The 12,915-nt window shown below is 47.7% G+C and overlaps 1 protein-coding gene across 2 annotated transcripts in view; it reads right to left on the bottom strand.

Annotated features, from left to right (window-relative positions):
• The window catches only part of AJAP1 (adherens junctions associated protein 1), a 118,387-nt gene extending 115,039 nt beyond the window's left edge, over positions 1-3,348 (bottom strand). For both annotated transcript variants that reach the window (XM_074933935.1, XM_074933936.1), the window contains exon 1: positions 3,071-3,348. In XM_074933935.1, the coding sequence (XP_074790036.1) occupies positions 3,071-3,099 (29 nt within the window). In that variant the 5' untranslated portion in view covers positions 3,100-3,348. The remainder of the gene's footprint in view (positions 1-3,070) is intronic.
• Positions 3,349-12,915: the final 9,567 nt, after the last annotated feature.

Raw genomic sequence — 12,915 nt, 5'->3', positions numbered from 1 at the left:
AACAATAAAACCTCTCCATACTCCAGAGCTTAAGCGAGAGCTTGATTAAAAGTCCGTGGACAGTTCTCTCTTAGGGCCTGGTCCCAAACCCAGGGAAGTCAGTGGGAAAGTCCCCATTAGCATCAAAGGGCTTTGGATCAGGTGCTTAAGGTCTCTGCTATCCTAAACACAGCTCTCTCAGAATTCAGTCCACACTGCCTACTCTGTTGGCCTCTCCAGGCTCAAGGCTCACCACCAACAAAAAAAAAAAGCCCCCGTCCCTAATGAGACCAGGTCTGTGCTGCAGACACATGGCGACTTAGTGATGGAAAAGACCTCTTGTCTCATGTTGTCAATGCCCCTGCTAGGTTAGGACTGTTCACTACTTTCATCTCAACCTGTCCATTTCAGCAGCCTCACTCCCCCCCACCCCCGGGGTTTTCAGTTGCAGAGTGACAGCTGCGTAGCACAATTTTATAAGTAGTTTGTACTGGTGCTATACAGCAAAGCAAACCATCACGCAAAGGGCAGTAAGCTGGAATGAGCAGAGAAGTCTGTCTAGCAGACACTTGGACCCGCAGCTCCCTACAGCAAGAGACTGGAAGAGGCTATATGACTGTCCCACCAGGAAAATAAAAACATACACATTAATAACATTCTTCCAAACAGCAGACACAGCTTATTTTTGTGACTTAAACTCTACCTTACCCATTCGACCAAAATCATAGTACAATCCTCTTTAATTTCACTTAGGCGTGTCTTGCTGTGAATCATAGAGCAACGTATTATTCTTCACTGGCCATTTTTTCTATGTTGCCACTTTAAATTTAACCCCACTAAAACACAATGAAAATAAAGAAAGATAATGATTCTTTTAATTATTCAAACATCAGCAGAAAGAATCATGCTTTTGATTCCTATATGCAGCATCATCGTAAGAACAAGACTTCAGCCAGATGACTTCACAGCAGTAATAAATATGTGTTACATAACATTTAGATTCTGTTCCCCTTCAGTTGTAGTTCTTGATTAATCTACAACTTGCACACATCTGTCTGTCTGTCTACCTACTTTCCTACCAGAAGTAATCACATGATACCCTTCACTATACTGAAGAAACACCTGGAAGAATTGCGAGTTTTCTGATTGCTGCTTCGGGAGTTCATAGAAAACAGGAGGCAAAAGGCAAAGCACTGAGAAAATTAGACACTAAATTTGATAGGGCATTGAATGAGCATTTCTGTTTTGTCTGGAACAAAGACCAGCTAGGGTCTGTTTGAGTACTTCTCTGAAAGTAGACAAGCCATCTCGAGTCACACTCAACTCAATACCCAATCTCAGCTTTAAAACTCTTTAAAAGGCCCATCATAGCTGCTTCCCCCCTCCCTTTGTGAAAGCACAATCTGTGTGAAAAGGCCTTTATTTAGTACAGTTCAGTGAAACAGATTTGCTAAATGTTAACAAATATGCTCATTGGAATGTTCACTGCAACACTGCACCATATGTCCTTCCATAGTGACAGGAAAACTCCTACATAATCCTACATCGGGTTGATACTATCTTGATGCAATAAACCAACTGATGTCTACTCTTACATAGAAACTTCCTGGAGTATTTTACAAGATTGGTATTTTACTTCTGCATTTCAAAGAGTGTACTATTAACCATACTCTCAGACTTATACATGTATCAGTCTGAGAATAATGGTTAATGCACACACACACACACACACACACACACACACACACACACACACACACACACACACACACACACACACACACACACGACCCCCAAAACAGACAATTGAGTCACATAGCTTTGCAATGAATCTCGATCATCATTCACTGTGTTTGGAAAGATTTTAGCGGAGGTGGGAGTTTGCTCATAAAATCTGGTTCCTTTTCCTTTCTTTCTCTGTCCAAAGCAAGAGTCTAGTGCATCCCAGTGGAGAGACATAAGAAAAACACATTTGCTTTCACAATTTCTCCCCATCACTCTACAGAGAGTATCAAAACGTTCAATCTCCAAGGAACACAAATACTTGCACACAGAAGTTAAGCCTTCGATACAGCTGGTACCCTTTATCCTTAGCATGTCTGACGTTCCTCAGCACTTGTAATTTATATATGTGTGTGTAAATATGCATCCCTAGCTGCATAAATCCTTTTATCAGATTAATATCTGAATCCCAATGATTTATTTCAACCTATCACTTTAGAGGCAAGAGAAAGAATTGTTTTTTTCTTCCATTCTTAAAAGATGACGAACAAGGAGATACTTACATGCTAGAGTTATTTTATTATACGGCTCTATTCATCCACTGTTTCCTTCTAGTTAAACATCCAAATACATATATCAAACACAGATGTCTGTGTATATGCTTCCATGTGTACATAGAGACTGTTGCATACACCTGCATACAACCTATGCAGTATATGCACGTGTTTATATATATACATGGTTATTTACAAACAGATATATAGACACACGCATTAACCAAGTGCAGTTTTTCAGTCAGCATCACTGCAGCCATCAGCATGTTGATAAAACCTCTATGCAATGTTTTTATATATCTATATATATGCATACTTTTGTACAAACATCCTCAATGTGCTTGGAGAAGGTATTTTCTTGGTGCGTGGACTGCGCCTATGTAGAACTATATAATTACATGGATGCACAGACTGAAATAGTGATTCCACATAGCATTGCATTTTCATACCCAACCGCCCAACACAGGAATCTGGTCCTACCAAAGTCCCAAGGATTGGGCAAATCAGATCAACACTTGGGCTGAAAAGTAACTTACTGACCATGGTTGGCAGTGCCAGGTCTAATCTTTAACTAACCCGGTTTCTCCTCAATGTATTGATTCACCAGAACTCTGCAAGAGAAACTGCCCCACAGACGTTAGCCTGGCGAAAACTACAGCGGAGGAAGCAAAAGGTCATTTCATCTTGTACAATCCACGCCAGCTACGGGGGGGGGGGGGGGATGTCTAAACAAAATGTGATCCCAGGAACCCAGCTACACAAACTCGTGACGATCCAAAACCAAGGGGTCGGGGGGGTGCCCTCGCGCCTCTTACCTGATTGCTAAAAGCTGTTTTATCCACATTGTCACGTTTCAAATATGTTAGGATCAGATCTTCCTCTCCCCAGCCATTTGTGCCGCCCCGCGGTGACACCACGGGCTCAGAAACCAGGCTGGCGCCCGGGGGGCTCCTTCCTGCGCCCGCTCTCCCCTGCTCGCGAGGCGGGCTACGGAGGGGCGCCCTCCACCTCAGCCCGCGCCCCGCTCAGCCGGCAGGACGCGTGGCGGAGGCCGGGAACCCCGACGTGCCCGCATCGAACCGGGGCGGACGGAAGCGCAGCGCCGCCGCCGGGGGCCGCCCGCGGGCAGCAGAGCCCGGGCCGGAGCCCCAGGGAGCCGGCCGGCCGGCCGGGCGAGGCGGGGGCAGCGCCCTCCTGCCCGCGGGCTCAGGTCGCTCTCCGAGGTGCTGGAGCCCCGCGCGTCCCCCGCCAGGCGCCAGCCAGCCCCATGCGCAGCCGAGCCGCGTCTCCGGCGCGCGGGAGAGCCCGGCGCTGCCCGCCGGCCGACAGGCTCGCCAGCTGCCTAGCCCATGGGAGGCGGGCTCGCCGGGCGGGGCTCGCCGGGGAAGGCGGGAGGGGCTCGGCCCGGCAGCCGGCGGTGCCTCGGTGCGGCCCCGCGCGCTGCCCCGGCCGCTCTGCGCCGCCCGCCGCCCGGGCAGCGGGTCCCAAGCCCGCGTGGGCCAGCCCCGGCTGACGTCACTCGCCCCCCCCCGCCGCCGGAGGATGCTGAACCCCGTTAGCAGCGGGACCCCCCCCTTCCCCTCCCGCCCCCACGGACACCCACCCGGCCTCGGGGGCGGGCCCAGCGCAGGCGGCGTCAGGGTCGGCCGGGGGGGGGGGGTTGCGCGGGGGGCGTGAGGACTGGCATGGGGGTGCAGTGGTTAGGAGAGGGGGTTGCGTGGGGATTGCAGTGCTTCTGGGCTTGCACTCCTAGCATCTGGGGCTTGCACTTCTAGGGGTGCATAGGGGATTGCAGCGCATCTGGGGCAGCAGGGCATCTGGGGGTTGCACTCCTAGGGGTGCATAGGGGATTGCAGCACATCTGGGGCTGCAGGGCATCTGCGGGCTTGCACTCCTAGCATCTGGGGGTGCACTTCTGGGGGTGTATAGGGGATTGCAGGGCATCTGGGGGGTTGCACTCCTAGCATCTGGGGGTTGCACAGGGATTGTAGGGCATCTGGGGGGTTGCAGTACTGGGGTGCATAGGGGATTGCAGGGCATCTGGGGGGTTGCACTGGTAGGGGTATGTAGGGGATTGCAGGGCATCTGGGGATGCATAGACGGGTTACACTGCATGGGTTGCATAGGGGATTGCAGTGGGGTTGCACTACACAGGGAGGCATGGGGGATTGCCCCGCATATCTGAGGGCGGGAGGATTGCAGGGGCTGCGGGGTTATGCTGTGTGGGGTTATAAGGCAGGGCACGGGGAGGGTGATTGCACTGCCTGGCGGTTTATCCCGAGCTCTGTGCCGTCACCGGCTCCTTTCAATCGCCCTCCCTTCAGCCTTTCAGGAGCTAGGGAGGGCTGGGATTGGAGCGCGTGAGAGTGTTTCCATGGCAACTGGGAGGCTTGTGGAGGAGTGGAAGTTTCCCACCTGTCCCCAGTGCAGCAGGGGGATGAAGGGGCTGGTTAGGAGGGAGAGGGAGTTGGAGAGGGGGAGGGAACTGAAGGGGGGCGGGAGGACTGCCTGGGCAGTGTGCTGGGGCTGCATGATTGGGAGAGGGCAGAGGGGTGGATGCAGGTGGGAGAGGGCAGAGGGGTGGATGCAGGTGGGAGACCCCCTTCCGCTGCTGCGCTGGTTCCACTGAACGGGTAATAATGGATCCCTGTCCTCCGGGGCACTCGCCGCTCCCCTTCAGGGTTGGGAATGGGTGTTTCTGCCCCATCTAGGGTGACCAGACAGCAAGGGTGAAAAATTGGGATGGGGGTGGGGGGTAATAGGCACCTATAGAAGACAAAGCCCCCCAAAATCGGGACTGTCCCTATAAAATCGGGACATCTGGTCATCCTAGCCCCATCTAACATTACACATTAGCCAGGCGTTTTACTGGGCCGTAGGGTTTGCAATGCTGGGGTAGTCCGCTGGCCCACCCAGGCTCCAGCAGTGGCCAGTGCATGATGCTTCAGAGGAGGATAAGCAGTGTGCTGAGCCAGTTGTGCACGGTTGTACATAGGGTAGGACTTGTGACTTGGCCGCTTTGGCAATCACAGGACATTTGATTGCCCTTGTCCTAGCCGCATACCAGGGAATGACATTCCGGGTCCTAAAATCCCTCATCTTTTTCTAATCTGCAGCCACAATAATTTCCGCAATCTCCTTTTGTGGCAGTGAATTCCATAGGTTGGTAGGCACTGTTATGGTTTCATTTGCCCCCCCTCTGGAAGCATGATAAAAGGCAGGGCAGGATTACTGGACTGACAACAATAGTCTAATGTGGTACGTTCCAATGTTGAAAATTGCTCCTCCGATAATCCAGAGAGATCAATAAACAGTGGCACTTCTGGTCTACTCCTTCACTGGAGAAGCGGATATATTATATTCAGTACCTTGTACCTCCAGGGCACTGAAATATGCCCCGCTTCTGGTGAGGGTGATGAATCTCCATAGTGAAAGCATTAGTGAGACCACTAGCACAGACCAACAGCAAGTGTTTTACCCACCATGTTTTGTACACCTCTTCAAAGCCGGTTGAGACAATGTGGTTAAAACGCTGACAACGTCTTGTGTTCTTGTGTCTACAGTAGAGTTCGGGGTGGTGGGGGATGCACTGCTGTCAGCAGGCCTGGGGAATGTTTCAGAAGAAAGGCTAGATTCAAATGCTGTGTGTTTTACTAAACAACTCCCCTGCCTATGGACTCGGGAAACTTGGGTTCATTGTGCCAGGTGGGATGGTTTCCCCATCACTTCTGTTTGTCTGTCACTGTGTCCATCACTGTAACATCAAGATCCTGCTTTCTGAGAACTGCCATTTTGGCTGAAAAGCCAAACGATACTTTTTTTAGTACTTCACTGAAAGAAGGGGCACTGTCTATGGCACATTATTGTCTGCAGTTTCCATGCCCCGCACTCAAGTTTATGTATTTATTTAATTATAGATAAGCTGCCATAATGGTGATTTTTTTTAACCCCATAGTCAGAGGGTGTGTCCCCAAAATGAAATGATGTGGGGTTGAGGTAACTTTCTGTTCTAGGGCACGGGAAATTGATACATTTTTTATTTGTGCTTTGAAAGTACTGCCGGCAGCTTGTAGGGGAGGAGGAGCAGCAGACTGCCTTACTTATGGCACTTCCTCGTTTAATTCAATACACTCGGAGCATGGCTGTGTTGGGGGAGGGGAGATGTTCTACACAGTGCTTCACAGCTTGAGTGCTGTCATATATGCAAATACCAGCGGAGTATGTAGGCTACAATGTAAACCATAGCTGGCCGCCCAAGCAAACGCAGACTCGGGGAGAAAGAGATACAAACAAACAACCTTTTTTGCCAAATCTTGATTTTCAAAATCTGAACCTGTATGTTTGATGATGGAGTAGAGGTGCCAAGCAAATGTCACTCATTTGCCTCTCAGAGCAGCTCCAAAGAGTCCTTCTGTTCTTTCAGTCTGACAGAACAGAGCCTGGCAACTCTGCTGCAGCTGCAGGAAGCAGTTCCACTCCAAGAGGTGGCGTTGGTATGAGCAGAAGGAGATTTCCAGAAAACAGGCTTTGGCCTTGTCTACATGGGGACACTCAGGAAAATTAATCTGAATTCACCAAAGCTGTGAATGTAAAATGGATTAAACCACATTACAACCACATGTGGTTGCTCATTCAAAATTAAAGTGGCCTCAATTCAGTTTGGCCCCTTTAATTCTGAATGAGAGTGTCTATTCTGGAGTCTAACCAAATTTATTTATTTATTTGTATTATCATAGTGCCTAGGAGCCCCAGTCCTGGACCTTGACCCAATTGTGCTAGGTGCTGCACAAACACAGAACAAAAAGAAATAGAAAAGGACCAAAGGATAAGATGTAATCTGCCGCATAACTGAGAAGGTGTCATACAAAGAAGCGTCATATGTAGAAAACATTTTTTCAGATGGACAAGTGGTTACTTTAGGGGGAAGAAAACCAGTTCAGATAAAAGGAGTAACATTAAATCTTCATCCAAAACCAAAAGTGAACAGAATTTAAATGTTATCTTGCATTTGAAAAAGTCCAGTGAAGTTTTATTATCTTTACTACAATTAATAAATGTCTTGCACTAACATGGGCTAACCCATATGCTCTACTGTTACAATACCCCCTCTAATCCCAAGATCTCAAAGTGCTATATAAACATCCCCATTTTTCAGATAGGAAAACTAAGGCACGGAGAGGGGTTATGACTTGCTTACGGTTATACAGTGAATCAGTGGCAGAACTGGAAGCTAAGAGTCCTGGCTCCTGACATTTTGGTCTGACCACATTCCTACCAAAACCTACTTGCCTCTGCATTTTCTAGTTCCATCCATGACCAGAATCCATCCATACACCCGCTGCGAGGCGAAGGGCACTCTCAGGGGAGGGCTCACGGCTTTGGAAATCACTCCTTTGCCCTGCCCCCTTGGTCTGACAGAAAAACACGAAATATGACAAGACTTGCCGTAAAATTGCGAGAGCTGGCAACACTGTCATGTAATGGTGAAGGGAAATGTCTGACCCATCAGAATCAATGCAACGGGAGTACAAGTGAGCTGGGAAGGTGAAATCCATCACTGACCACTGAGGGTAAGGCTGAGATCTGCAGCACTGTCCTCCTCAGCCTCCGGAGATACTCCTGGGCCTCTGAGCCAACCCATGGCCTGATGGAGTTAGTGGTCTCCAAGCACAAGTGATGTGATGGGGTTGTGATCACTCTAAGTAAATTTGAGGCCTGTGTTCCACATAAACATAGAGCTTGAGGGCTCTCCCTGGTCTGCCCAGTCCCTACATAGGAGACCCTTTCTATAGCATGCATGTACAGCTGCTCCCCACACTGTCTTGCCCTGCAGCCCCAATATAGTGCCAAAGTAGTGCCAAACTTTTTGCACTGGACTCCCAGCACAGGCCCCAGTTTCATGCTGTGTGTTTAAACCCTGGTTCCAATCCCTGTCCCTGCTCTGCTTACCCTTCAACCCAAAGTCTTGCCCAACAGAAAAAAATTGTTCTTGTGACATCACTTTCCCTGCTATTAACTGTCATTTATTGCCTTCCGGAAAAGTCTCAGGCAACATGAAAAGCTCACCACTGTCAATAGAGAGTGCAACTGAGTGGAAAAACTGATTGTGGAGCAGTGGAGAACAGGAGTTTGGGTGGCCCAGCGTTTACAGAGCAGCTCCTCACTGCAAAGTGCAGCACTGCTAGGTTCAAACTCTGCTCAGCTTGGGAGAAAGAACAAGAGTCAAGATTTCAGGGCATTGCCAGCCGCTCTCACAGGGACTACACCTGCATTTGCACTTCCTGGTTCTGCCTGAGACTGGGAGAGGAAAGGCCAAAAGCCACTGCTCCCACCATTCACTGAACCAGTTTCCAGGGAGCAGTGGAAGTCTCCCAAATAAGCCTATTCTCCTAAGAGTCCCAGCTCCAAGGGAAAGGAAGAATCAGCCAAGTTTCCTTCAGAAAATATCAGCTACATGTATATTTTTTCTTCATGTTTATTTAAAAACCAGTAGATTGTCTAAACCAAAAAAATGTTATTGGCAAATACTTCAGGTATCTTAAGACATGTTTGATCCCAGCCTGAAATGGCCCCTTTATTTCCAGTGGTGTTGCAGGTAGGAAACAGAATGATGCCTGTAACTAGGATTGTAAAGGAAGATGGCCTTCTTTGAAAATGAGAACCCCCCCTTTGTGGTTTCTGTTCAATTGCTATAATAAAAGGGAACCTTTTGTTTGAATTTGGGGGCAGATTTTTCTAAGTTCCCCCTGTTATAGATGAGAATTGATTTGAAATTTGCAGACTCTGAACTCTCTTTGGGCACTTTCCTTAAAAGAGCAAACAGACCATTTCTCTAAATAACTCACAGTTTTACTTCAATAAAATATGCAGAGCCAAATGGCAAAATCCATATGAAAGGACCAGCAAGCAAAAGACTAATTACAAAAACAAAACTAATTTTTCTTAAAGGGACTCTGCAGTACTAGCCATTAATTCATTAATTAACGCAGCTTTCTCTCTAAGAGATCGGTGTTACCTTGCTTCTCCTCCACCTTCCGTCTAAATTAATCTCACAAACATAAAAGCTTTATTTAAGCAACTGCTGTTGTGGTGACTAAAGCAAGGGAATCCAGATTTAAGGATGGCATTGTCCTTACCTGGGTCTCAGGAGTCTTAGCGCAGTGTATGATGTTACCAGCTGCCCAGAAGGAAATTCAGCAATGCAGAGGACTTAGGCATCGAACGGTCAGCCGTGACTGTGCATGCCCTGGCTTACCACATGAGATATGTCAAAACCAGATATTCAGATCGGAACCCCTTTGAATGTCATATGGTTTGAAATCTGAATTCTAGCTTCCAAAGCTGCCCCGAAAGTTATTTTCCGGGTTGGGTCTGGAACAGGAAGGAGCCTGTATTCAGGTGATTTGAAGAGACCTCTCAAGAATAGTTGTTCTCATCAGATTTCACATATTTGGAGCAGAAACCTTGTGAGGGACAGCTGGTGAGATTTCAGCACCCTCTAATCCAAAGCTAACTCCCAGCCCTGCCACAGCCTTTAACTTCCAGTCCCCGACTTAAACCCAAGTCAAAATGAAAATCACATATGTCCTTGCCTCATCTCAACTCTAGCCACCACTGTGGATGGGTTACTGTTCTAATGACATAGCCACACTCATCCTCAGTGCTACACCTCCCAAATCTGAACTCAGGGGGTTCACATCAGAACTGCTCATTCATCCTCCTTGTTATTGAACAGGAAGTGGCCCCCTATGGGTCATTGCTTCTTACCAGTTCTTACAAATTCCCAACCTTCATGCCTCACTTTGTCTGTGATCCCTATTTACTTTCACACCTTCTTGTAGTGTTTCCATTGTGCCAACGTTTGGGAAGATAGCTGTATGAATGACTCATTGTAAAATTAAAGGTTTCAGAGTAACAGCCGTGTTAGTCTGTATTCGCAAAAAGAAAAGGAGTACTTGTGGCACCTTAGAGACTAACCAATTTATTTGAGCATAAGAGCTGTAGCTCACGAAAGCTTATGCTCAAATAAATTGGTTAGTCTCTAAGGTGCCACAAGTCCTCCTTTTCTTTTTGTAACATTAAATTGTATTGAAGATTCTATCACCTTTATTCCACCTGAACACAACTGTTTGTCCAATAGAATCTCTGGAAACCTCTTTTCCAGGACCTGAGCTTCCTTCCGATGAATTCCATGGGAGTTTTGGCTGCAGAACAATACCCACAATTTGTAACTGGAATTTTTTAATATATAACTTAAAAACTGGCTAGACTGATTGTTTTATTATTATTTGTTTCTGGCAGATTAGGACAGTTTGGGCACCATTAATGTAAAACATCTCATGAAATATTAACTCATAGGCTAGACAATTTGTTCCTTCTGTAATATTCTGTAGTCAATTAGTTTTAGAAGGTGCGATATAAATCACCTATGTTCATCTACGTTGTAAAGAAAACTTCTGTTATGGATATGATCATAGAGCGTGGCGGGTTTTGTACCTCGTCAACCCCTTTGATTCCAGGGGAAAGAGGTTAACCCCGCCTCCCGGCTTCTACGCCGGTTCTACAACCTCCCCGGTAGTCAGGGCTGTATGGCCCAATGGCCAGAGTCCCTCTAAATCTTCTTCCCCTGGTGGGATAGCAAGGCCTAGTGGCCGGAGTCCCTATAGTATGCTCCTAAAGCAGCATGGCCCAATGGCCAGAGTCTCCCAAAACTCTCTTCCTCTGGTAGGATAGCGTGGCCTAGCAGCCAGAGTCTCTATAGTGCACTCCTAAAGCAGTGTGGCCTGAGGGCCAGAATCCCTCTAAGTCCTCTTGCCCTCGTAGGATAGTGTGGCCCAGCAGCCAGAGTTCATCTATCTCCTTTGAGGTAAGAGAGGGGTCAGTGAACTATGTCGTCACAAAAGGATGGGGGGTTAGAGACCCCCGGTAGGGGAGCCCAGGCTCACCCGCCTTCACCGGTCTCCAACCCCGGGCCCTGTCATTGACGGTGTGATCCGCCCCGGGTCAGCGGGGAATCCTACCACAACACGCTGCCCTCAGAGTGGTGGGAGATACCACTCCCTTCCCTTTCCTGGGTCACTTCCTACCAGTTCCCCAAATGTAGCAGTCCCTGTGGCATCAGGGTCTTCAGGTTCCTCAGCCCCTGGGGCTCCCACAGCTGCCAGTCTTTGGTCCCGCTTCCTGGCCCCTTGGCTCCCTCCTGTATGAGTCGCCACTGCTTCTGGGCTGGAGCCTCCGCTGGGTGTCCTCCTTCCTCAGCCGCCAGCTCTGTAGGTTTTTATACTTGACTCTTTGTTGGAGCATGCCCAGCAGAGCCTCAGGGGCGTGCCTTCCTCGGCCAGCAGGGAAGGGTTGACCCTCTCATTCCCAGTGAGGGGCCAGTCCACCCCGTCACACAGAGCTATCCATTTAAAATACTAATCCCTTCTCCATATGGGCAAAGTGAGTTGTGCTAAATTTTGATATTGCCAAGACACAGGCCTATCGGTAATGCAAATAATTAATAATGAATAATCATATTCATTGTAAAAAAGTTAAATTTTAGCAATGATGGAGCTAATCTTTGTAAATTAACACAATTTTAGCACAATGACAGAGGTAAATCCTGTATTTCTTTTCCTGAACATTTCCTTTCTGGATACCTGGGGAACATTGACATGAGGGTCCAACTTCAGTATTGCAAATCTAGCAACTGTCTCCCTATACGTTTTGACAGCACCGAGCACCTTGTGCGCATTATTGAAAATAATAACTCTGCACATAAACGGTGTGTGGAGAACACAGGTCACTCAGGAGAGAGACAGTGCAATTTCCCATATCAAAAAAGCCAGTGCGAGGGGCTAGTGACATACTGAAACACATTGGTTGCTAAGCAGAAGAAAATGACTTACAGCTTAAACACAAGAAGCCTGTTAACTGCAGCCATTTCTGAGCTCAAATCATCTTTCCTCCTCCCCACCTTTCAAAAATGTTTTATGAGTTCTGTTTGTGCCAAAATGTAATCAGCCTTCAGGTTGGTTTCATATGTGGGAGTCCTGCCATGCCAGACTGAGAGCTAGGATTCCGGCAGGCGAAGGGAGTAACGTCACACCTAGGAGCCTTCATGGGATTTGATACTTATTCAGAATTCTTTTGCCTAGAAATTGGGCTGGAAATCAAGAGGAAATCATCCTTCTATTTGTTTATTCATTCTGATTTTAAAATAACTGAAAAGACTCCTTTCTAAGGCGCTGAGTGCCCCTGGGCTCATTAACAACACAATTTACATCCCAGCAGCCATAAAATCATTAATTCAACCAGAGTTCAGCCAGCCACTCCCCTACAAAACTCCTTTCCTCCTCTTCAGCATCTAGGAAGCAGGCTTACAGACCTTAATGCCTTCGGTCGAAAATACCACCGGGAAGGCAATTCTCAAAGGATTATTGACCCAGAAATATCAAGGGAGACCAGAAGATTGTGACAGTTAACTTTCTGTGTGTGTTTGCTTTTGCACTGAGTATTTTTATACTTTGGAAATGATTCCAGGTTAAATTCTGAATTGGGGACAAAACTGTGGGCTTGTTCCTATTGTGTCTGAAAAATAAAGCTTAAGAGGACAAAATCCTCTTCGCTGAGCCACTTTGGATGTCTCTTCCACATTCTTCTCTTCTCTCAGACAATA

Source organism: Natator depressus, chromosome 18 (assembly GCF_965152275.1).
Source record: "Natator depressus isolate rNatDep1 chromosome 18, rNatDep2.hap1, whole genome shotgun sequence".
In the NCBI taxonomy this organism is placed as follows: Eukaryota; Metazoa; Chordata; order Testudines; family Cheloniidae; genus Natator; species Natator depressus.
Note: the sequence above shows the minus strand (reverse complement) of the source record. Positions and strands in the feature narration are given on the sequence as shown.